The 24,511-nt window shown below is 55.3% G+C and overlaps 1 protein-coding gene across 5 annotated transcripts in view; it reads left to right on the top strand.

The window, feature by feature from the left end:
* The window catches only part of NTN1 (netrin 1), a 209,159-nt gene that overhangs the window by 135,167 nt on the left and 49,481 nt on the right, over positions 1-24,511 (top strand). For 3 of the 5 annotated variants that reach the window (XM_057536808.1, XM_057536807.1, XM_057536806.1), the window contains exons 3-5: positions 3,744-3,932; positions 18,968-19,117; positions 22,404-22,457. In XM_057536808.1, coding sequence (XP_057392791.1) covers positions 3,744-3,932; positions 18,968-19,117; positions 22,404-22,457 — 393 coding nt within the window. The remainder of the gene's footprint in view (positions 1-3,743; positions 3,933-18,967; positions 19,118-22,403; positions 22,458-24,511) is intronic. The other 2 variants (XM_057536809.1, XM_057536810.1) reach the window with 2 other exon arrangements.

Raw genomic sequence — 24,511 nt, 5'->3', positions numbered from 1 at the left:
ATTTGTGCAGAGAAAATAAAACAAAGAGAAAAGAAAACAAGCCGTAAAATACTTTGCAGAAGGCTGAGCGTGGGCATTTGCCACTGATGTCCCCTGACAGCTCCAAGAAGAGGGGGACAGGGCGGGGGGCGGGGGGAGCACTGTCTTTTGATGTTTGGCCTCTGAGCTTTCTTTTGTGTGACCAGTTGTTTGGGAAGAGCTTTTGCTGGTGTAAGGTGCATATGGAAGGGAGATACCAATCAGAGGTTCCCCCTGGGGTGGGGAAGGGGGGTGCTGAGCTCCCAGGAGGGAATGGGGGAATAGCTGGACTGACTGTACAGATGTGGGCGCAGGCTTAGCATCTGCCTCCGAGAAGGGTCAGAAGATGCAGCTACTGAGGCCTTTCCTGTACCCGAGAGGCCTGAAGAAGTGATGCCCCGGTGATCTTTCCAGATCCCTGTGACTTCTGTCCTAGTAGGAAAGATCCAGATTCTAAGCTGTAGTCTAGAGCCAGCTGTTCCTTCCAGAGATGTGGGTCCTTTCCTCTGGGGCAGTGGGCCAGGAGCCAGGAGACCTGGGTTCTTGTCCTGGACCCCCATTTACTGGCTTGGTGGTCCTAGGTCGCTTGATCCCTCTGAGCAGCCCCCTCTCACCCTAGTCTGGCTGAGTGAGTCCACAGTGACAATGAACTTGCATCTTTCCCTGTGCTGGTGGGCAGGGCGTAGCTGAAGTTTCTTTGCACCTGATTGAACTCAGCCCCTAGGGCTGGAGGTGATGAGGGGATACTTGTAAGGCTCTTGGGAGTCATTCTCTGGCTTAATTTGGCTTCTGGATGCTTCTTCCAGACTTCAGGCATAAGCTGAGGTCTTTTCTCTTGTATCACACACAGCGTCTCCTCTAGAGCCCTCATCCATCTCTACTTGTAAACTGTGTGTGATTTGAAGGGTGATTCTAGGAAGAATATTTAAAGAAGCTTATCATAACATCAGAGAGAAAAATTAAAGAGGCAAAATTTTTTTAAATCACATAAGTAATATGTGAATAAGAAACTGGTAAAAATATTTGCAGCTTGGATGTAAAAAAGACAAATGGTTTTTAAACCATCGTCTATAAGAGCACTAGACATCGTAAGAAAAACACCCACCTTTTTTGAAATCTGGGCAAATGGCATGAACAGGCAATGCATACACACACAAAAAGAAATATAAATAGAAAAGCAAACACATGGAGAAATGTCCAATCTCACTGGTAATCAAAGACATGCCATGCAAATTAAAATTGTGTGTGTTTGTGTGTTTTCCAGACGAATTGGCAAAGGCTAAAAAAAAAGAATGCTGATACCAAATGCATATTGTTATTCTTTTCTAGGGTGTGGAGAAATAGGAACTCTCATATCCTGCTGGTGGGAGAGTAAACTAGGACAGCGTTTCTTGAGGGCAATTGAGATCCCGAGTTAAGAACACCAAAATTTAACCTGGCGATTCTGCCCTGAGAAATTTACCGTACGACAATCATCAGAGCAGAGTACAGATATGCATGTTCAAAGGTGGTTACCATTGTGTTGTTTGTAATAGTGAAAAACTGGGAATAACTGCCCAATCTGGGAAGGCCCTGCTTTTAACTGCATCAGCTTCTGATTCCAAGGAGCCCATTTCGTGTATGCATACAGTGGAGGACTTTCAAAACTATGAAGGACATTATCTGACATAAAAAAATGTTCATCATTATGAGAAAACTGGCTTGGAAGCGAGAGGTACAAGTATGATCCACGTGTGTAGGAAAGAATTAAATAGCTCCACAGCTGAGCAAATGTTAATTAAAGCCTGCAAGGAGAGACCCAGTATTAACAGCAGTTGGTGGAGATTCGAGTGCGATTTTTTTTTTCTTTAACTTTCTGCTTTTGTTTTTCAAGTGTCTGGTATTAAGCGTGTATTTCTTTAACAATTACATAAAATGCGATTTAAAACAAGCTTAGCACAAAAGCAAGGGCAAATCGTGTTGTAGAGTGCGCAAGATTAGGCCAGATTTAAGCTGGAGGCGTCCTGGAGTCAGAAGCCTAAAGAGGAAGCAGGGAACAGTGTCACAGGGTGATATGAAGAGGGCTGTGTAGGGGCTGTGCTGGATCCCTAGGGAGCTCAGACCCCACTGTGTGCAAGCCAGAGGTGAAGATGGGCCTGGAAGTGACATTGAAACCAAGACACGGAGGTTGAGAAGGATGCAGGCAGATAAGGAGGGGGCTTGAGAGCAGAGGGTCCGAGGAGGCAAGGAACAGCAAATGCAAAGCCACAGAGGGGACAGGTGAGGGGTCCTCACACGTGGCATGCTCCAGAAACTGACAAAGTTTGATACAGCTTGAAGCATAAGAGGAGAGAGGGGGATGATCAGAGCTACAGCGGGAGGGAGAAGCAGGACCAGTTTATTCAGAGCCTGGGAGGCCATGTTAAATGATTTAGATTTTATTCAGTGGGGAGCCACTGAAAGATTTTAAACAGGTACTGGACATCTTCAGATAAGTGCTTAGAACTCCTGCTCTGCTTACAATGTCGGGAGCTTGGAGGACTCAGCTCAGGTGACAGAGGGGCCAAGGCCTGATGGATGAAGAGCGGTGAATGGGTTTGGGGACGGCGCCTTAGGGTCCACATAGAGACCCCAAAGCAGAAGCCGGCAATGTGGATTTGGGAGACAGGAGCACAGAGGTGGGCACTGCCGTGAGGGGTGAACGAGGCAGACTGGGGAGAGCGTCAGAGCAGAGGGAAAAGGGTGCTGAGTCCAGAGGAGCATGTGGGGAACAGGCAGAGGGAAGCAGGATTAGGCAGGAGCAGGACAGGGGGGAGGCTGCTAAGGGCTTGTCCAGAGGACCCAGCGGCCAGGAGTGCGGGCCGCCACACCGCCACACCGTGGGAAGTCATGCAAGTTGATGGGGGGAGGGGAGAAGGTGCAGCGGGCCCCGAGCCCTCAGTGGCAGGAGGAGGCGTGGGAAAAGGAGAGTCCAGCCCAGTGGCTGGAGCTCAAGGAAGTGGGGAGCGTGCGTGGGTAGAGATGCTGCTCAAAAGCAGTGCAAGTGTCTGCTCCAGCTGCGGTGATCAGTTGGCACCCACCGGGGTGCTTAACCAACACACGTTTATTTCTCATAATTCGGAGGCTGGAGTCAAGAGCAAAGTGTGGGAAGGGTTGGTTTCTCCTGAGGCCTCTCTCCTTGACTTGCACCCCTGCCATCTCTCTGCGTGTCCAAACTTCCTCTTTATAAAAAGAGGATGCCAGTCAGATGGGACTGGGGCCCACCCTTATGTCCTTATTTTAATGTAATCATCTCCTTAAAGGTCCCATCTCCAAGATAGGTCCTCTACCAAGATGTCTCCCAATACAGCCCCGTTCCGAGGTTCTGGGGTTCGGGCTTCAGCACATGCATGGGGTGGGGGGAGACACAGTTCAGCCCACAGCAAGCAGGATTTGGGCACAAGGAGGATGCCAGCCACACCTCCCAACTCTGACTTGTGTGATGAGTGTGTGGGCCGGGGGGGAGTGGGGATCGTTTGAAGGAAGTGAACCCTCTCCACTGGAGAGGGAAGCAGCCGGCTGGCGACGGTTCAGGTACTGCCAGGTGGTCAGTACCCGCTGATGAATGCAAACAGGGGAGCCAAGGAAAAAGCTCCCGGAAGAAAGGCTGTCTCAGGGTCGGGCAGTGGAGGAGGGGGAGCTGGGGGGACGGGGTCTCCGGCGCCCCTCCTGACTCCGCTCCTGACCCGTGTCCCTGTCTCCCGTAGCCTGTAACTGCAACCTTCACGCCCGGCGCTGCCGCTTCAACATGGAGCTTTACAAGCTGTCGGGGCGCAAGAGCGGAGGCGTCTGCCTCAACTGTCGCCACAACACGGCCGGCCGCCACTGCCACTACTGCAAGGAGGGCTACTACCGCGACCTGGGCAAGCCCATCACCCACCGCAAGGCCTGCAAAGGTAGGCGGGGCGGGCCTGGGCCGCCCCTCCCTCTCCCGCCCCTCCCCTCTCCTTCTCCTCCTCCGGCGTTTCTTTTTTCTAGTCCCCACGCTGAGATCATCGCACGCACGCACGCACGCACGCACGCCTCCCAGGTATCTGGAGGTGTAAGTCGGAACAAAGGGGCAGTGGAGAAACGGCTCCGGGAGAAGAAAGGAGGTGGGATCCCCGCGAGGGTGCAGGGCTCCCGGGCCCCGCCCCGCCCCCTCCGTCGGCACAGGTGTGCCGCATACCGCAGGGCGGGGGTCATGTTCACCGGGCTTCCCGTCGGCACAAAGGACTCTCTTTCACCAAAACCAAGCAGATGCATTTCTTTGGATGTGTGCGCACCGCTCCCCCGCCTCCAGCCCCCACCACTCACACAGATGCGCACCTTCACTGTGATGTCGGCAACTGGGGGGCTGGGGGGGGGGCGGGGCTCAGAAGAAACATTTAATCCACCTGCAAATAGTTTCACTTCTCAGGACAAAAAATTAAAGGGAGATGGGGGACTCTATTTTTTTGTTCACTGAAGCAAGCAGTAATGTTTTAACTTTCTGCTGTTTGTTTTCTCCCACCAACAAAAATGAAGCGATGGTCAGATGACTCAGAGGAGTTGATGAAATGCCAGGGAATGTAGTGACATTGGGGGAGGGGAGAAGTGCTCTCCCCCCACCCGCACCCCCATTTGCTTTTGGGAATTCCAGGAACCAGGACTCTCCGGGTCCAAAGCGTGAGGCCTAGCGCCACGGCTTCCTGTGAGCATGGCTTCCCGAGAACATATTTATCTCCGAGGCCTCTTGGGCCACAAGCCAGCATGGCTGGGGTCCTCACATGGGCCTGTAAAGACCCTGACACCGGAGAGACACAAGTCACGGGAGACTTAGGCCCAGATGATGAGCTGCAGCAGGGAAACCCTCCTATGGCCACTGTTTAGCCTTGGATGAAGCCAAAGTATCATCCTCTTAACAGGAAATCCACCAGATGTTGGGCACTTGTGTGCAGGACCGATTACATAATTCGTGGGCCCCAGTGCAAAATGAAAATACGGGGCTTCTTGTTCAGGAGTTGCTAAGAATTTCAAAATGGCAAGCAGAGTTTCAACCAAGTGCGTGCCCTTCTGAGTGTGGGGCCCATGAGCCGGCCCTGCTTGTGCAGGACGCTGTTCTCCAAAAAACAGGTTCCCAGTCTGTCTCCTCGAGAAATCCCTTGGATTCCAAATGAGCAGAGATGAATAGGATGGCTTCCAACACACAAGCAAGCTCTCCTTCCAGATCTGTGGACTTAAGGCTGCCTCTGGTGGTTGTCGAGAGAAATTTAAGCATAAAGGTAGCTGGGCTGTTTCCACATTAAAAAACAACTGATCAGGTGAGCATCCCCCAGGAGACTTTGAGCAGGGGCTGAGAAAGTGACCTGGGCAAAGGGATCCAAGAAACGTCTACGGTGGCAGGAAGGCAGGGGCACCATGGAAGGAGGGCTTTGGGTTTTCAGAGAATGTAGTTGGAAGGTAGCCAACGCCTTGTGCCCAAGTGTTTGTTGTTTCTCTTCTACCGAAGAAATTGAAGTCAGGGTCTTGTAAACAACTGGTTGCACATAGATTTCGTGGGGATTTGGCCAAGAAAATTTAATCAAGAGGGGCCAGTCGGGTGAGCAGCCCTGTGCCCGCGGATGAGAAGGTCTGGGCTGTGTCTGGAAAGGCAGTGGTCACTTCCTGCCATGCCAGTTTCTTCTGTCAGAGCAGGAAAGGCATGTCCCCTGGAGAGTCAGGAAGGAGCAGGGCCTTGGTCATCTTGCCGTCTTGCCTGCTCTCCCTTTCGTCTGTTGCCGTGGGGAGGGATGAGGGCCATGTGTGGCCCTTCACTGCGGGGAGCGAGCTGTCAGGAGGCCACGGGGTGCTGGGAACCTGCAGATCGTCCTCCAGGGCTCTGCCACTCTAGTTAAATGGTGTGGAGCTGCCGGCTTCCTTTGCTGGTTTCCAGGAGGGACAGATGCAGGCAGATGAGGGTGTGGTCCTGTCTTATTTCAAATGCTTTGGCCAGCCTCGGTGGCTGGGTCCTTTCTCCCAGCCCTGGACAGCGACTGCTTTGGTGGTAACGCTGGGAGAAGAACCCATGGAAGAGGAGAAAATGTAAGGATGGAATCTGCTCAGGAGGACACTTGCTTATCCTTCTGGGGAAATGTGGCAGGAAAGGGTGGGACTCTCAGTGCCTCCTGATTGGTGAGGAAAGACAGTGCTTCAAGGATCCTGCCTCCTGATTGGTGAGGCAGAGCATTGCCTGAAGGGCCCTGCTTTGTGATTGGTGAGAAAATACAATGCCTGAAAGATCTGCTCTCTGATTGGTGAGAAGGAGAATGTGACCTGAAAGGTCTTGCCATTTCATTGGTGAGGAAAGGCATCTGTTGAAAGTTCCAGATCTTTCCCCTCAGCTCTTTTTTTCCTGGTGTCACCCCCTTAGGGGATATGGGAACTTTGAATCCACAGTTCCCCCACCAAAGAAAGACCCTGAGATCTTGGTGGGAACCAGCTGTAGGAGTTCAGATGCCGGCAGGGGGATGTGTACCCTTGAGATCTTCAGACAGGCGTCTCTCCATCACCCCGCCCCTGAGGAGTCCACTGTCTTGTCTTCCCAGGGCCGGATGGTTTAAGGAAATGGTTCCCTTAGTGGAAGCATTTGGTCCCAGCATTTTGATCTCAGATGGTTTGCTCTCAGGGGCTTCCAAAATCATGTAGATGTGGAGTCACCCCCAGCCCTGGCCCCATGGTAGCTCTCGGGTGAAGGCTGCACTTCCTTGCTCTGTTTCAGATGCATTTCATGGGGGAAATGGGACAACCAGCAGTGCCTCTTGACTCAAGTTGGCCGTTGACCTGAGGGTGCTTGGGAATGGCTATTGGGGCCCCTTTACTCCCAGGGTACCCGACTTCCCAGGGTCTGGGAGGAGCCCCGGGCAGGGGCTGAGGCCACCCATACACTGCTGGTGATTGGCTGACTCCCGACCTTGTTCAGTTGAGAGCAGGGGTGGACCCAGACAAGAACAGCTTGGAGCAAGGGTATTCCATCCCAAACATCATTATGCCATTCCCCCATTTGGGAAGTTTCATAGCAACAAATTTGTTGGGTTCTTTCTCCCCTCCCCTAGCTTAGAACCAGACTGGGGCTGGCAGGGCCGGTGCACACAAAGGGCTGTAATCAACATGCCCAGGAAGCAGGCGGCTGCACTCTCCGCTATTCAGCGCGATTTCACAGCACTGGGAAGGCCTCATTATGGCGTGGGCTGTTGTCCTATACAAAGTCAGACGAGATGAATTTCTCCCCTTTCTCTGCAGAAGGGTGTGTGAATGATACTCGTTCTGGAATCTGTCAAAAGATAGGCGGTTTTGTTTACCATTTGTCTTCTTTATGGACTTGGGGGCTCTTTCTCGTTAGAGCCGGCAGAGAAGACGTTACCATTTAACCATTTCAGCCGTGCCTCCCTTTAAACGATATTAATTTATCATCTCCCCAAACCATCTGTGATGGATAAAGACATTCCAGGAGTCTCCCGTGAACCGAATTGTGATGAGAATGAAGAAATTACCCACCGCATCTAGCGCCCCCCGCTCAGAGCGGCCTGCTTCTTTCTCTCGTTGACCTGCCCCCTTCAAGTCCACGGTCACCACGGCTGATCGCAGGCTGCTAAGAAGGTGCCCGAGTCCTCAGAAGATGCAGGCAGCAGTGGGCAGGAGCCTGCGATGGTCCACACCAGCTCTGCCAGGGCTTGCTTGCCGCTCCCATCCACCCCTGTTTCTTCCAGCAGCTCTGCCAAGGGTTGGGGAGGAATCGAGCATTTTGGGCCACGCCCTGGCCTCCCCAGCCACTCTGATGTGTAGCCAAGGCTGAGAATCAGGGCGGTGGGAGAATAAGAAATGAGTACAGTGACCTGCTCTTGTGTTGAGAAAGGGGATATTCACAGGTGACCTAGGATTTATTCTTTAGAGGGGGAGCCTTATGTTTTAATGGCTCTCTTCATGAAAACTGGGCGGAGGGGGGTGTGTGTTTAAAATTGTGAAAATTTAAATCTTGCTGGTAAGGCTGGGAGCTTAGTTATACAGCCTGATGCTCCAGTGTCCAGATGAAGGCTGGGATTGGACAGTCATTACTGCTTCATAGTGTGTGTGTGTGTGTGTGTGTGTGTGTGTATACATATGTGTATGTCTAGATCTGGTTGGCTGAGGATTTAGTCACCGCACAGCTAGGAACCTGGGACCTCCACCCCTTCCTGACTCTAAGCTAGTGTCCATGCAGCGGAGAAAAGCCTAAAAGCCTCAGAGATGCCCTTTTGATGTGTGGGCTCCTCGTCACATTTCCTTTTCCTAGCATCATCTTGGGAGGTACAGGGAAAAGGCTTGGTCATCTTGGCAGGAAGGTTCTCAGTGGCTGGAGCGGCTCCCAGCTTAGAGGGCAGAGACCACAATCAAAGCCAGCACCCACGGGGAGAGAGACAGTCAGAGGAGAGGAAATCCTCATGGAAGGGCTCAGCTCCAGCTGTGGCCTGTGTTGGTGCAGCCTTCCTTGTTCCCTGGGAACATGGGGGTCAGAATCCTGATCTCCAGATGTGCTCCAGGCTCAAAGCCCGGAGAGCATCACGCAACTCATGGGACCTCCCCGGACCTCGGTCTCCTCATCTATGAAATCATATTCAGATTTACGGTCTCTGAGCCCCATACAGCTTTGACACTCCACATAACACATAAATTAAAAAAATTTTATGGGTCCCTGATCCAATAGGACAAGGTCTTGTGTAAGTGAAGTTTGTGACCCGGGAACTTGGAAAAGCTGTCAGAGCCAGGAAATCGGGTGGAGGCGGTTTCCTCCTAAGGTCTTTACAAATGAAGAGAGTCTCCCAAGTCTTGTGACTTGGCCCTGGCGGTGCCCTGCTGTGAAGTGGGGTCTTTCAGGCCCAGCCCTCCGTCTCATTCCCCTGGGCCTCCTTGGCCAGTCTCTTCACCTCCCTGGGTGTCAGTCTCCTTGTCTCTGAAGCTTGCTCTCATCCTGATTTTACATGAACTCTCCTAGAGGATCCCCGGGGTCCCCGGTCTGAACAGAAGAACCTCCTCATGTTTGCACTCCCCCAGTTAACAGGGGCATTTTACTTGGGAAATACCTTCTGCTACCAGAAGAGCAGCAGGTTACCACAGCCACAGGCTGGGGATGAAGAGCTTTTAAAAGCATGGAACTTGGAGTTATGGAGACCAGGGTTCAGATTCCACCTCAAGGCAAGGTATTTACTCTTCGGTGCCTCAGTTTTCCCATCTGAAAATGGGGATAATAGTAGTCCCTCCTCCCTCCTAGGGTTATGGTGTCAATTAAATGAGACGATGCAGAGGAGGTCCCCAGCACATGGCATGCACGCCACACTGGTGAGCTGTGACGATTATTAGTACGAGCGGAGAAAAAGAGAGTAACCAGAGCCCCTGCCATTGCCAGCACACACACCAAGTGGATGGAGACCATTCCTTTGGCTCCCCGTGGCCTTAGTTCTTTCGGTGAGTGTGGTGCACAGGACAGCCGGCCCCTCTCACTTGAGAGTCTCAGCCCCGGGGTGTACTTGAAGGCCGATTCCCAACAGACTGGGCAGGGCCCCAGGGATTTGCCCTAATGCTGTTGCACACCCTTGATAAAGGATTTACACGCTTTGGGAGCAAAATTGCTCCCAAACGACTAGAACGGCAGAGATGGGTGCCCGGCAGGCAGCAGGCGGAGGCCCTGAGCGGAGAAGGTGGGGAAGGGCTGTGTGCATCGAGACGCAGCAGTTCTGAAGGTGCTGCTAAGAAAGACCTGCAGCAGCTGAGGGGCTCCCGATGGGTGTGGGGCTGAAAGGTGGATGCGAGGCCCGAACTGGTCCTCACTGTTGGTCATCGGGTGCTCCAGCACCTCCCCCACTTCACTGTCCAGCCCCTGCCCGCCTACCTGAGCCTGTGCATGCAGACAACACACACACACACACACACACACACACACACACACACACACACACACACACACACACACACACACACACACACACACACACACGGAACGACCTGTAGGACCTGTGCCTTTCGCCTCAGCTGTAAATCAGGTGCAGGAAGACTACAGTTAACTAGATCACGGAGGGTCATAATCCAGTTTGGGATGATGGGACTCCCCCCTTCCACTCCCTGCCGTCTGCACCTTGATCCGAAAGAGAGGTCGTGCAGCTTGAAACGTTTCTTCTTTTGTCCCTCATTAGCAACTGCTGGGAGAAAGAAAAGCAGAGCCTCGGAGGAGGCGGACCCAGACAGCTGAGATGAAGTTTGTGGATTATCTGTGGATTTAAATTATCCTCGCCCCCTCATTAGCACGGAGAATTTAGGAGTGGGGAGTGATCGTCGTCAGGGTTGCCAGCGACCTCGGTTGTGAGGGGAAGGTCTTTGCTTTGTGCCCCTCCTACTTTCCTCCAGAGTCACAGGGTCCGTGAAACGGCCTCTTCCCCACGGAGACGACGGCACATTGGCCCTGAGCGTGTGCATTGATTCAGCCCATGTTCATGGATCTCCTGCTCCAGGCGGAACTGGGGGTACAGTGGTGACCAGGACAGACACGTACCCCTGGAGCTTGTGTTCTGGAGGGAGGTTGATGATAGAGAAAAAAAAGTAAGCAGAGGATGATTACAGATTGTGGCGAGTTACATGGAGGAAATAAACAAGGTGGAAGGAGAGAGTGTAACTGGCGGCAGGCGGGGGAGAGGGAAGGGGGGAGCTGCTGTACAGGGCATCCCGGGAGGACCTCTCTGGAGATGGGATGGACTTTGAGATGAGACCTGGGGTGTGAGGCGCAAACAGCCATGGGGGCACTGAGGGAGGAGCAGTACCGTTGCCTGGAAGCAGGTAAGGGCTGGAGGGCTCTCTGTCAGAAGGGAGGCGACGGGGGCAGAGAGGAGGGGGCCCGTTGCAAGAGCGGTGGATGCCACTGGGGGGCTGAGGATCAGTGACTGGAGAGATACGTCTGGCTTACCTTGTAAGACGCTCCTGCTGTGCGACATGCCGCAGATGGGAGAAAACATCTGTGCATCGCATATCCGACCAAGGACTTGAGTCCAGGCTGTGCAGAGGACTCGCAGAACTCCACGATAAGACAGCCAACCCCTGAGCTAGAAATGGGCAGAATACTTGAACAGCTACTTAGCAAAGATCCAGGGATGGCAAATAAATACCCAAACCGTCATTTGTCTGCATTAGGAAAATGCAGATTAAAACCACAGCGAGATGCCACTACCCACCCATTAGAATGTTGAAAATAAAAAGTCCCGACAGTCCCAAGCACTGGCGCGGGTGTGTGGTAACCGGAACTCTCGCACACGGCTGGGGGATTCAGAGTGGCACAGCTGCTCCGGAAAACAGTTTGTCAGCGTCTTACAAAGTTAAGCATAGACCTGCCATAACACTCAGCAATGCCTCCCCTAGGTATTTACCCCAGACAAACGAAATCTGTGTTCACACCAAAACCTGCACACGGATGTTGATAACAGCGTTATTCACAACTGCCAAAAACTGGAAACAACCCAACTATGCTTCAGTGGGTGAATGGACAGCCAGGGGTGCACCCGTCCTGTGAAATCCGACTCAGCAATGCAAAGGAACACGCTGTTGATTGACACAGCAACATGGACGCATCTCAAATTCACTGGGTGTAAAGGAGGCCAATCTCAAAAGATTACCTACTGTATGACCGCACCGAACATACGGTACCTCCATATATTTTACATACGGTAAATCCCAGAATAAGAATGGTCTGAAAAGCTGTAGGGACCGAGAATAGATCCTGGGTTGCCAGGAGTAGGGACGGGGGGGCTCACTGCAAAGGAGGAACACAGGGGATTCTTGGGAGAGTTGGGCTGTTCTGTGTCCTGAGTGTGGTAGTGGCTACAGGACCCTGTGCATGTGATAAAGCCCATAGGACTGGACACCACAAAAAGCGAACTTGACAGTGTGTGAATGAAACGATGATGATGATGGTGATGACAAGCTGCTTCCGTAGGGCTCTGTGATGCTGACTTTGGACCTCCTGGTCCCCTGTCTCCCATTCCTCATGGCTCTGAGCTCACAAAGGGACCAGTCCCCCTGGGGTCGGCATTCACTCCTCCTCCCTGCCCTGCCCCCGGCCCGCCTCTCTGAGCCCCACCCACTGTCTGCACCTTACCCGAGGCCCTTCCCTTCTGGAGTCCCCAGCCACCTCGGCCAGCCTCCACGTTTCTCTTCTCGGGGTCCATCCTCCTCACCCTGTTGGGGAGCAGAGAACACCCCTTAGTACCTGATATGTGTCCTTCCCCCAAGCGCCACCTCTGGGGGGTCCCACCAGGCTTCCCCAAAGAGGCCCAGCACACATGCAAGAGACATGGGAAGCCTTTGGATCTGAACTTGATTTTCTCGGAAGATTCTGGCCCTTTCTGTCTTCATGCACAAACTCTCACCTGCGCAGAGCATGCTGCTCTTCCTTCCCCTCCCCCCACCTCTCCCTCCCCCCACCTCTCCCCCCCACCTCTCCCCCCCCCCGCCGCCTCCCCCCACAGCGGCAGGAGCTCAGCCTGGTCCACATAACAGGGCCACTCAACAGGGCCCCGCCCGCCCCCGCTTTCTTTGTGGATGGTGTCCAGGTACACAGACAAGTGTCATTCCAAGCAGAGAAGGGTGTTTCACCCTAACCCAGTGCCACGGGCAGAGGAGGACCTTGGGCCTAGGCTGTAGCCCTTGGAGTCCCAGGGACCCCCGGACTGTCTCTAACGATGCTCACCGACGGCAGTGTCCCAGATTCAGGGCCGGGCGGTTTCTCTCCCTACCGCGCTCCTCTGCAGCCCCGAGGCCTTGTGGGCACTGGAAGGGGCGTTTCCGGCAGACCCTGGCTGGGAAGGGCTGCATCCGGCACCTGGCGTTTGGCACTTTCTTCTTAAAGGACAGGAGTGGCAGGCTCCCCGCACGCACGGGGCGGGCGAGGACGAGGCCGCCCACGGGCAGGGCCCCTGGAGAAGCTCACGGTGCGGCCTCGCTCCTCTGACCCGGTGCCCGCCTCTCGCGCAGCCCGGGCACCCAGCGCGCTCCCCGCCTGAGGCCTGCGTGGGCCGCCCTTTTGCAAGCGGTCCTCAGGTTGATGCGTCAGTGAGAGCTGTTGTGGGATCTGAGCTGGGAGGGACTCGAGCCATCACGGAGGTCCTGATGTCTGCTCCACCGGCCTGCTGGGGCGTCAGGGGCCCTCAGAGACGCGGCCTACCTGGAGAAAGCTTCCATCCCCCAGCAGAGGCAGCGACTTCCACAGGGGAGCTGAGGCGTGAAAGGGCCCCCAGGCTGCTTGGTTGAGTGGCGGGACAGTCTGCCTTCTCCTGAGGCCCGGGACGCGCCTGGGCAGAGCCCCTCGGGAAGAAGACGCTTCCCTGAGGCTGAACACAAGCTGTGAGTGTGCTCAGGGGCCCAGAACAATGTACCACAGGCCTGGAGCTTAAACAACAGACATTTATTTCTCACTGTTCTGGAGGTTGGAAGTACAAGACCAAGGTGGCCGCAGGGCTGGTTCCTTCTGAGGCCTCTCCTTGGCTCGGAGGCGGCCGTCTTCTCCCCGTGTCCTCACGTGGCCTTCCCTCTGGGTGTGTCTGTGTCCTCATCTCCTCTTCTAATGAGGACACCAGTCATACTGGATTGAGGCCCACTCCAGTGACTGAATTTTACCTTAGTCACCCCTTTAAAGAACCTGTGTGTGAGTACAGTCGCATCCTGAGGGACGGGGGTTAGGACTCCAGCATTTGAATTCTGGGGGGGACATAATTCGGTTCATAACATGAGTTCACAGCTGGCTGGAGGCCTGGGTGGTGGCCGTGAAGACATCTGAGGTGAGGTTTGGTGCTGCGGTTGTTCTGTCTCCCCCTCCTGTCTGGAGCTGCTCCAGGGGGTCTGGGTGCCAGGCCCACTCCCCTCTCCTCCACACGCATGTGTCCTGGGATCACTGCCATTTGAGGGCCCCTGGAGCCAGGTCCTCAGGAAAAGTAGGTAGATGTCCTGGTAGGAACCCAGGATGGGTTTTCAGAGCCAGGGCTTGAGCTGCAGTGGAGGGGGGCCAGCCTCAGGCGTGCCTCTCCTCCTGATGGGAGCTGTGGGCCTCCAGGGATCCAGGGCAGAGAGCGTGAGAGGGAGCAGGAAAGGCAGTGTCCCGGGGTCAGAGCTGAGAGGGCCTCTGGCCATCACGGGGGCCCTGATAGCTGCTCCACCGGCCTGCCTTCCAGGTCAGCTTTGCGGGGGCTCTCGGCAACCCTGGTACACTTCTCGTAGCTGACGACCCGAATCTCAGAGAGGAGATTCTGGCCCAGTGCAGCAGGTCATGGTGTCGGGTGGGGTGGCCCATGGGTGTGGAGGCAGGGCCTGGTGTGCCTGGCAGCAAGAGCGCTTTCCTAGACCCCTGGGCCAGGACACTGCAGTGGACCGTGGCAGTCGGGGTGACGGGCCCAGGGGACAGGCCACTGCCCTGGATCTTAACCTGTTGAGTTGGAAGCAACTTTAGTGCAAGTATAGACCTCCTGCCTTAGAGATGAGTCACCCGAGGCTCAGGAAGAGTGAGGCAGTAGCTCAGGGTCACACAGCATTACTGGCAGGGCAGGGTCAGACCTGGGTCTCTTGACACTCATCTGAAACCTTCTGTGTGTCCTGAGCTGTCCGTTTCTGGCTGAGGACCCAGAGCAAGGACAGTCTGTCTTCTCCTCTGCACCGGGAGGCCCTCCAGCCCATGTGTTCGTGAGAAACCTAATCCGGCCACCTTCTCAGGGCCCTGGGCTTCCGCTTGGTCTCACCTTCCTCTTCATGGAAAAACCCTCTGGTAGATTGTTTCCCAGGACCAGGTGCTGCCTGCTGCGTGCACACGGGTGACCTGCCAGGGAAGGGCCTGACCTCCTCTGTAAAGTAGTTGCTGACTTCCCAGGAAACGGGAGTCACCAAATGGGCTTCTTGTGGCAGAAGACATTCTGACCCAGACCTCGTTCTTGGAAGAATCGGAGAGGCTCTCTCTTTGTCCCCTTAACCAGACCCCCTGCCAAGGAAAAGACTTCCACTTGCCTCACATCTGCATCCTCCCGGCTCAGCTTGTCCCCAGCCGCTCCCCTGCCCACTGTGGCGCTGCGTGTGCGTGTGTGCGTGCGTGAGAGCCTGTAGGAATCTATGTGTGTGTGTGTGTGTCTGGGTGTGTTTGGGGGTTGTAGGGATACAGCAGGATCCCTTTGGCTTTCTCTCCCTAAGGACCAGGGCTGGGGCCTCCTTTGTGGGCAGCTCAGGCCCCCTTCCTATGACACTGCTAGCTGGATTCCCTGGTCCAAGGCTATAGAGGACCGTCTGTGGGCTGTTGTCATCCATCAGTTCTCCTCACACCTTGAAGCTCACCCTTCTTTGCACAGAGGGTATAACTTAGGCTTTCCTTATTCATGGGCTTTTGGGAGAAGTCTTTACTTTGGGGCTGTTTAGCTTGGAATTGAGAATGAGTGCAGTGCAAGGTTCTGTGTTGGGACTGCATTCGGCTGCACGTAAGGGACGTCACCCGGCCTTGGTTGTAACAGGGAAGTGTGTATTTCTCCTTGCAGAACAAGAAGCGCAGAGGGGCAGTGTAGAGGGTGAGGGCCCTCGGTGATGTGCTCAGAGATCAGGCGCTTTCTGTCTCCCGGTCCGTGGCCTCCTCTGTATGGTCTTACTAACTTCACAGGCTGGTGTGAGGACCAGAAGGACTACCTATGGGAGCGTGGATGTGCTCAGGTGTCCCCAGGTGTCCGGGTGGCAGGGCTGTGCTGCAGGAGTGCTCCACCTCTGGGGATGGTCCCGCCGCCCTGGAGGTGACCTGAGTAGCCTCCTGAGGCCCCCCACCCTGTGGGACCCTGCTGGCTTCTCTTCCTGGAACAGTGATTTTCGAGGAAGCACAGTCAGCCTGCTGCCTCTGTGAGACCAAGGGCCAGTCGGTCAGAGTCTTTGTGGAATCCTGGGGGAAAGATGTGGAGACCACACAGCAAAGTGCCCTCTCCTCTAACCAAAGGATGGCCCTAAGGATGCACCTGCTCCACGAAGCAGACACGCTGCCTTGCCATCACCCAGGGTGGCCCTCAGCTCTGCCGACCTCAGCTGGTGCCCGGCTCCTCCCCGGCAGCCCACCAGCCTGGGGGGTTAAGGGGTCACCGGCTTCCAAGGGCCTCGGGTGAGGGTGATGCACGCTGCTCCCCCCAGATTCTGCTCTGGGCTGGCCCCTGCCTCGGTTAAGACGACCTGGGCCTGTGGGTGACTTGGCTCTGACCCTCCAGTGACCAAGCAACCTTTGGTGATCTCCTCCCAGCCAAGTCCAAGGCCCAGAAGTTACTGGCACGCAGCTGTGTTCCGTCAGCACGGAGGGGAGAACGTTTTGGCCTGGGTTTTAGGATTACCAGCAGGCTTGCGAGGCCGGCCAAGCGAGGTCAGCTGGCAGGGGCCTCGGGACTCCACATCTGCCTGGTGCCCACACCCGCGGCAGCGGCTTGGGATGCCAGGGTCCTGTGCTCAGAGGACCAGCTCAGAGACGCTGTCTGTGCCCCGTCACCCTTCCCATCACAGGGATGGATCTAAGGTCAGAGGTCGTCTCCCACCATCCCCTCCTCACATTATCATTCGCAACATGCATCAAGACTGAGTGAAGAAGAAGAAGAAGAAAAAACCAATAGGAAATGAACTTGAATTTAGGGTAGATTTTAGACAAGTTTCTAACAGAAGGATTTGCTGCTGTCTACAGGGGCAGGATTGGGACAGTTCCATGTCCTCCCCCAGGCCTGTGGTCCCTGCCATCCTCTCACCCGACACGGAGCACCCTGCGGTCAGGACCCCCCACTCCCAGAGTTTCCAGAAGCTCTCACGTGTCCAGACACAACTTTGACAAACAATTCCTCACATTCCTCTCCTTTCTGCCCCCTCCCCGCTCCTTCTTCCTCTTCCTAATTCTCCTCCTCAGCCACTCCTGGGCCCGAGGCCGGCTGGGCGAGGCCACATCTTCACCCACGGCCTCCTGCCCTCACGCTGAGCAGTGCGGCTGGGGAGGTGCTAGTTTAGCTCTTTCGGGAGCTCTGCTCTCACTTATTCCCCGGCATGCTTTTTTCCCATCGGGAATAGAAACAGAGCAGCTCTGGCACCAAGTGAAGTTGCTGCAGGATGCCCTCCTGCCGACGACTCTCCACCCTCTCCAGGCTTCCCTGGGGAGGGGGAGGGGGGAGGGCAAGGGGGACCCCAGGGATCCGGGGAGAACTTTGGCCTCCTTCATCCTGCTCTCCCTTCCCTACCCGCGCTGAGTCCACTGCCTAGGTCCAGGGAGGCAGGTGACCTGTGTCTGCAGGTCCCGCAGTTCTTGCCCGAGCATCACGGAGTTGGTGGCAATCTTAGTCCACTAGGGCTAACATAGCAAGACACCCATAGACCGGGTGACTTAGACAACAGATACTTCTCACAGTTTTGGAGGCAGAGAAGTCCAGGGTCGATGTGCCTGCAGATTAAGTGTCTGATGACAGCTGCTTCCTGGTTTGCAGACCACTGCCTTCTTGCTGTGTAGAGAGATAGCTTTTCTCCTTGCTCTTCTCAGAAGGGTGCTAATCCCATCATGAGGGTCCCACCCTCATGACCTCATCTAAACCTAATTACCGGGGACTTCCCTGGTGGCGCAGTGGTTAAGAATCCGCCTGCCGATGCAGGGGACAGGGGTTCGAGCCCTGGTCCGGGAGGATCCCACATGCCGCGGAGCAACTAAGCCCGTGCGCCACAGCTGCTGAGCCTGCGCGCTAGAGCCCGCGAGCTACTGAGCCTGCGTGCTGCAACAACTGAAGCCCACACGCCTAGAGCCCGTGCTCTGCAACAAGAGAAGCCACCACTGCAGTGAGAAGCCCGCGCGCAAAGAGTCGCTCCTGCTCAATGCAACTAGAGAAGGCCCGCACACAGCAATGAAGACCCAAAGGGACCAAAAATAAATAAATAATTTTAAAAATAAAATAAATAAACCTAATTACCTCCCAAGGGAAGGGCCCCATCTCCTAATGCCATCACACTGAGAGTTAGGGCTTCAACAAACATATCAATCTGCAGGTGGGGGCACAGTCATTCAGTCCATAATAGGGGGGATGTTGCCTCAAACTCCTCTGGCCATTTCATCACTGGGATTGGGTCCTTGGAACACAGGGAGGGAGCCTCAGGGTGCAGTGTGATAGGGTGGGCAACCCCAGCTCTTTAGCCCGTTCCAAATTAGGAGGAAGGGTGTGGGGTACAGCAGCGGCTGACCTAAGAATCAGGGCCTCACGGCACCTCCCAGCTTGGCCATTCCTTTTCTGCAAGGTCCTGGGGGTTCCTTCACCTTCGAGTCTTCGCATTTAATCGGGGTCTGTAAATGATCGCTGGGACTCCTCCTAGTGCTACGGTTGATGGGCTTTGTGATCCAGAAGCCTGCGTCTCAGACTGCCTGGCTGCAGATCAGGGTGGGTGGACAGAGCAGAGCGGAGGCTGCAGCCTTGGGGGGGAGGTCGCACCCCCTTGGTGACTCCCCTGACCTGGCAAACCCCAGGGCTCTATCATGCCCCACACTGTGTCCCTCCCACCCAGAGGGTCAGGAGCTGGCTGGGGGCAGAGGAGTGACAGGGCACAAACCAGCCTGTGAGGGGCAGGCGTACCCCCAGTTCTGACTCCTGCACTCACACTCAGCCCGTGGACTGTGTAGACCTTCCTCCCGGGGCTTCGGAAGGGCTCCCCGACTTCACCCTTGCCACCCAGACGGTCCTTTCAAGTCGGTCCGTTCTGATTTTCATTCCCCTGTTTCCAGGTAGGCAGGTGGTCAGGCATCAGAGCTTCTGGAATGTGTGCAGGCTTGGCTCCCCCAGCCCTGCTCTTCCCCTGGGATGGGGTCCGGGGCGCCACTGGGTGGGGAGGACCCTGGGGGGAGGGTGTGCTCTGGTCACTCCCTGACCCACCCGCCTCTGACCCCTCTGTCGTGTGTTCTCCACAGCCTGCGATTGCCACCCTGTGGGCGCCGCTGGCAAAACCTGCAACCAGACCACGGGCCAGTGTCCCTGCAAGGATGGTGTGACCGGCATCACCTGCAACCGCTGTGCCAAGGGCTACCAGCAGAGCCGCTCCCCCATCGCCCCCTGCATAAGTATGCCAGGGCGCCCTCCTCCCGCAGGCTGGGGTGGGTGCGGGCTCGGGGCTGGGGGGGCCCTTCCCGGACACGGGTCGCCCGCATCCAGTGGGGACAGTGCTCACTGAGGTGGCCCTCTGCGCTCGGGGAGCCCACGTGAGACCCCCCAAGGCTGCGGGGGTCTCCGCAGAGCCAGCCCATTTGTGGCTCTCTGTCCTGAAAAGACAGTTTCCTGCTCCCGGGGTGTGGGGTGAGAGGGGGAAGCAAGCCCCTCTCCTCAGCCCAGGTCCTCTTCCCATATTCCACCTTGACCCTGGGCCTGGGCCTGGGTTGGGGGGCCTGGATCAGGGCCTGCCACTGCTGCTGCGGGAATTCCAGGATCCCCAGCCCCTGGCAGATTCAGAACTGAAAGGACGGACTCCACAAGGCCTTTGAGAGAAGCCGGCACAGCTCCCATGCGCCCTTCAGAAGGGTGGCAGCGCTCTATGCGGGTCCTAGAGGCCCTGGCAGGCCAGCTGTCAGCCCCTTAGTTGCTGGAACTTGGGGAGGGGCGTGTGCAAGCTGGGAGGGGTTGCTCAGGGGCCTTGGCTCGGAAGAGTTTTAACATCTTACAGCTGGTAGGATTGCGCAGGTGTTACGAGCTGGATTAGCCCTAGATGGAAGTCAGGCCTGGTTGGGTCCTGGCCCCTGGCCTCAGCCTCGTTGATTCCGTGTGCAGGGCTGACCTGCGCCCAGAAAGGAGGGGGAGGAAGGCGTGAATCCTGGCCTACTAGGCAGACACCAAGGATAAGGCTGCTTTTCTGGAGCAGGGGTTAGCATGCTCTGCTCGGGGATTTGGCCCACTGCCTGTTTCTGTGTGGCTCGATGGGGTTTTGGGTTTTTTTTTTAAACCTTTCTAAAATGATTGAAACAAAAATTAAAAGACTACTAATTTATGACATGCGAAAATTATATGAAAGGAAAAGTTCAGTGTCCATTAAATAAAGTTTTATGGGACCCAGCCGTGCCCACTTGTGCCCGTGCTACCTGTGGCTGCTTTGGAGCTCTAACGGCAGAATTGAGTAGTTGCAACAGAGACCCTACGACCTGCAGGGCCTAAAATCTTTGCCAGCTGGCCCTTGGCAGGAGAAGTCAGCCGACCCCTGCTTTAGGTTTTTCAGCATCCTGTAGCTCTGGGTGGGTACTGGCTTCTCAGGTCAGGCACAAGGGGCTTGGAACAAATAACCTGAGGCAGAAGCAGGAGGGTGGGGACCCCTCAGCCCCGCAGCTGCTTGGGGTTCTTGGAGTGACCCCCTAGATCTTGCAGGGAATGTTCTCACGCCAGGCGGGAACCTTAAACCCCCAACACCTCAGCTGCCCGACTTGGGTGCGGCCTCACGTCCAGGACACCACAAGCTGTGTGGGTTCCAGCAGCTTTTCTGACCAGTTTCTACACCAGGAGATGTTTCCTTGTTGGCAGGGGTCCAGTAACAGCGGATAACCTAAATTCAGGCCACGGGAAACTGAGCTTGGATCCATCCAGGGCAGAGCAGGTTGGAATGGGTTTTCACGACGTCTGATTGTCAGGGTCTCACAGCTTGCAAGGGTCTTTCTTTTCCGTCCATCCAAAGAGCTGCACGGTGAACATTTTTAGAAAGCTGGGAGGAAATTAGCACCACCATCTGGGCTTATGAAAACATGGAGGAAGCAAATGAGGTCTCCCTTTTAAAGAGAGTCAGGAGCTGTTGGGTTTCCCAGAAATGGCTGAAACCAACATTTCAAATCCCCAGGGGGAAAGGCCTTGAAACGGAGCTGATGTTTCAGAATTAGGGACAGAAACCTTGGGAGACTGGAGCCGTCACTTTCCAACACGCTCTGTACCCTCTCCCTTCCTCTCACAAAGGGCGGGCTAATGCTGGGGAGAGCATTCCCACCAAGGACCTGAAGACCCGGGCCTCCATCCTGGGATTTCTGTGAGCTCTTTCTGCCGGCATCAGGCTACAGGTGCCCAGACAGTGCCTTGGACGCTTGTGTCTGTTTCGGAACAGCTCTGGGAGCCCCGGGGCCCTCCGCTCACGTCCCAGAGCCAGGCCTCAGGAGCTGGGCTTGGGCAGCCAGGGTACCTCCATGGCCACTGGCCCCAGCCCCATTCCTGGACTTGTAAGATTAGGCTGGGCTGTGTGGATTTCCCTCTGGAATGTTCCAGCTGGGCCAGGTAGCTCGTGAAGGCTCAGAGAGGGCCTGGTAGGAGGCCCGGCTTCTTAATGAGCTGCTGTGACGGGGCACCTGTGGCTTGTTGTCGCTGATAAAATCACCTGAGAGCAAGATTTGACTCCGAATCGAGGGCTGGGTCTTCTGCCTGTTCCTTCTGAAGGTGCAGAGGCTGGCTTCTGTGGGTGACCCTCACGTTTGCCCCCAGGCCCGGGTATTCCATCTCGACCCCCCCAAGCCTCAGATCGCAGCTAATCTAGAGTCTGGGGTTCTGAGGGAGGTCTTACCCCTAATAGTCAGACGGTGGCCAGAATCAGTGGGATTCGTGGAGGCCTCTGTGACCCCCTGTTCACATGGTCACTCAGCAGGGGAGGTGGGTCCCTGTCCCTCAGGGACTTTCAGTTCGTGGTTTGGCCTCGTCTAGAAAGAGGAAGCCGGGGACGTGAAGCCTGGGTCTTCCCAGAGGCTGCCTGAACCTCCTCACGTTTTCTGAGCACCAGGCGGGAGCTTGTAGAAACTAGTTGCCGTTCTAGGTAGGAGAGGAATGGTCCCCAAAAAGCACATGCTTCTGTCAGGCCCTACAGTCTTCCGTATTGTCAGTCTTTTCTGCCCGCCGAGAAAATGCCTTAGCTTCTGAGATGCAAGATGTGAGCCCGTGGGAACTTGGGCCAGGGGTGCAGGCCCCTCTCTGCACATGGAAGACACCTCCCAGCCCCCTCACATGCCACCCCTGCCATGGACCCCTTCCCCACCAGTGAGTCAAGGTCAGACCAGGCCACGCAGCCCCATCGTGATGAGCAGGGGTCCCGGGGACCCCTCTCTCTGCCCCAGGGGCCGAGGTGAGTCAACAACACGCAGACAGCAGAGGGGTCAGGGTCCTGCCTTCCCCTCGCTCCTGTCCCTGCCAGGCGGAGGGACGGTTTCCAGAAGAGAGCAGGTAGGGTGCCCGGGCCTCCACGCCGGCTTTCCCTTCCTCCCTGACGGTCCTCTCCTGGGGCGAGGAGTGGGGCTGGGAGGGAGGGCCCAGGAAGGTTGGAAGGAGTCTGCACTGCGCTCGTTCTTCTCTAACATGTTCTTATTGTTTCCCCTTCCTCCCATCCTGAACGCCACAAAGAGATCCCCGTGGCACCGCCGACCACTGCAGCCAGCAGCGTGGAGGAGCCCGAAGGTAGGCTTCCCCCTTTGCTGCTTTCCTGCTTTTGCCGTGGGGTGGGGTGGGGCCTGGGGAAGGGGGTTAGAGGGGCCAGACTCCTCTGAACCACCGTCGGGGTGCTGGTTGGTGTGAGTGGTACCCCTGGGCTGCATGGAGGAGGATGGGGCCACAGGGCATTTTTCTGCGATGTCCCTTCCAAGAATGGTGCCTAAGGCTAGCCTGTCTCCCAAGCCTGGGACCCTCAAAGCCACGTTCCTCCTGCTCAGCCAGCGAGGGTAAGAAGCTGCCTTCCAGCCCAGGGCCACCTGAGCTGGGGGTGACTCCTTTCGGGGTTGCAGAGAAGGAAGGAGATGGGTGGTGGGGATGAAAAAGGCATTCTAGAGCATTGGGGTCCACAAACAGAATTGGGGGGGGAGGGCATGAATCGGGACAGGAAGAGACTCACCCCCTCACTGTCCCTTCCTTCTAACTGAAATCAAGAGTTTCCTGGGAAAAAAAAAAAAAAAGACTTTCCTGGTGGTCCAGTGGTTAGGAGTCCGCACGTCTACTGCAGGGGACGTGGGTTCGATCCCTGGTCGAGGAACTAAGATCCTGCATGCTGTGTGGTGCGACCTAAAAAAAAAAAAACGAAACAGTTTTCTTTATTGCAAAGGTGGGCCACAAACCACAGCCAGGCCAGCAACATCAGTGATTTGGCCACCAGCAGAAATCCCAGCCGTTTTCACATCACGTTAGAGTTGGTGCAGCTATCATGGAATATTATTTATGCTCACTAAATTGCTTCAGGATGATGGAAGTTACCAGACCCGCTGCTAGATCCTGATTTATAATCGTTAATAAAGAAACACATACATTACGTAACTGTACCATAAATCTGGGGTTTTGGAAATATTTGGGTTAAGTGTATTTCAGTATTTATTAGTTTCCTTTGTAGTCCTATGGATTTTATTTCTGCATTTAAAAACATTACTGTGAGAAAGTAAAAATATCACTGTGACGTCCGTGGACGTCACCAGTGCTTGGTACAAGAAGGGCCACCCAGTCCTGGCTTTGGGTACAGAGAGGGCTCGGAGCCTGGCTGGAGGGGGCACCAGGAGAGCAGGCCATGCTGTACCCAGCGCCCTGGGCCTGTGGTCACATGGGGCTTTTGTGTACTGGTACTTGGAGTAGGAGTGGGAATGGGGGGCAGGAATGGTGACAGTGGGGCCCTGCAGGGACATTGGTGTCAGCTCTGGGAACCCCTTTGCTCCTCCCCAGATCCACCTGTTGGGGAGGTCTGTGCACCCATGTGGTCACCTGAATACTTCAGTTTTTTAATTTTTTAATTTTTATTTTTGGCCACGTGGCACAGCCTGCGTGATCTTAGTTCCCCGACCAGGGATCGAACCTGCGCCCCCTGCAGGGGAAGTGCAGAGTCTTAACCACTGGACCACCAGGGAAGTCCCCACCTGAATACATTAGAATAGACTGGATTTTTTTGAATATTGGCCATGCCCTGGGAACTTGAGAGAAAATGGATTCAGAACTTGGATGTGCGCCATCACCAAACAGCCCTCAAAGAGGAAAGGACAGAAAATTTCAGGGAGTGCTGGAGACTACACCGGGGAAAACCAAAGATATTTTGGTGTTGGGTGGTTGGGCAGAGTCTTCCGTCACCTTCGGTTGAGCCTCGGGGGACACTTACAGGAGAAATAGTGCTGGGAAGGGGATGAAGGAAGCAGCATCACGGGTGCCTGGAAGGCAGGAGGAGGAAGCTCTTTGGTAAAAACACAATAAAAGGAAGAGCCCAGTTCGTTCAGATCTCGGGTAGAGCAGTTGTGAAGCGAGAAGACACTTCCAGTTAATATAGTCGCGATTCTTGCTTCCCTGCTGTGACATGAATCCCATCAGAACTCACCGGGGCTGAGAACGCGGCTCATCCAAGGACAAGGCATGTCTTCACCCTCTCTCTCTCTCTCACCTCCCATTTTTCTGGTCCTTGCAACCTTGTCTTTCGGTTTCTTGCAGTGGTTTTGGCTTTTTCCTTCCACTTTAGAAATGGGGAAATGGAAACAAAAATAGAGGAGAAG

Source organism: Balaenoptera acutorostrata, chromosome 20, assembly GCF_949987535.1.
Source record: "Balaenoptera acutorostrata chromosome 20, mBalAcu1.1, whole genome shotgun sequence".
Taxonomy (NCBI): domain Eukaryota; kingdom Metazoa; phylum Chordata; class Mammalia; order Artiodactyla; family Balaenopteridae; genus Balaenoptera; species Balaenoptera acutorostrata.
Note: the sequence above shows the minus strand (reverse complement) of the source record. Positions and strands in the feature narration are given on the sequence as shown.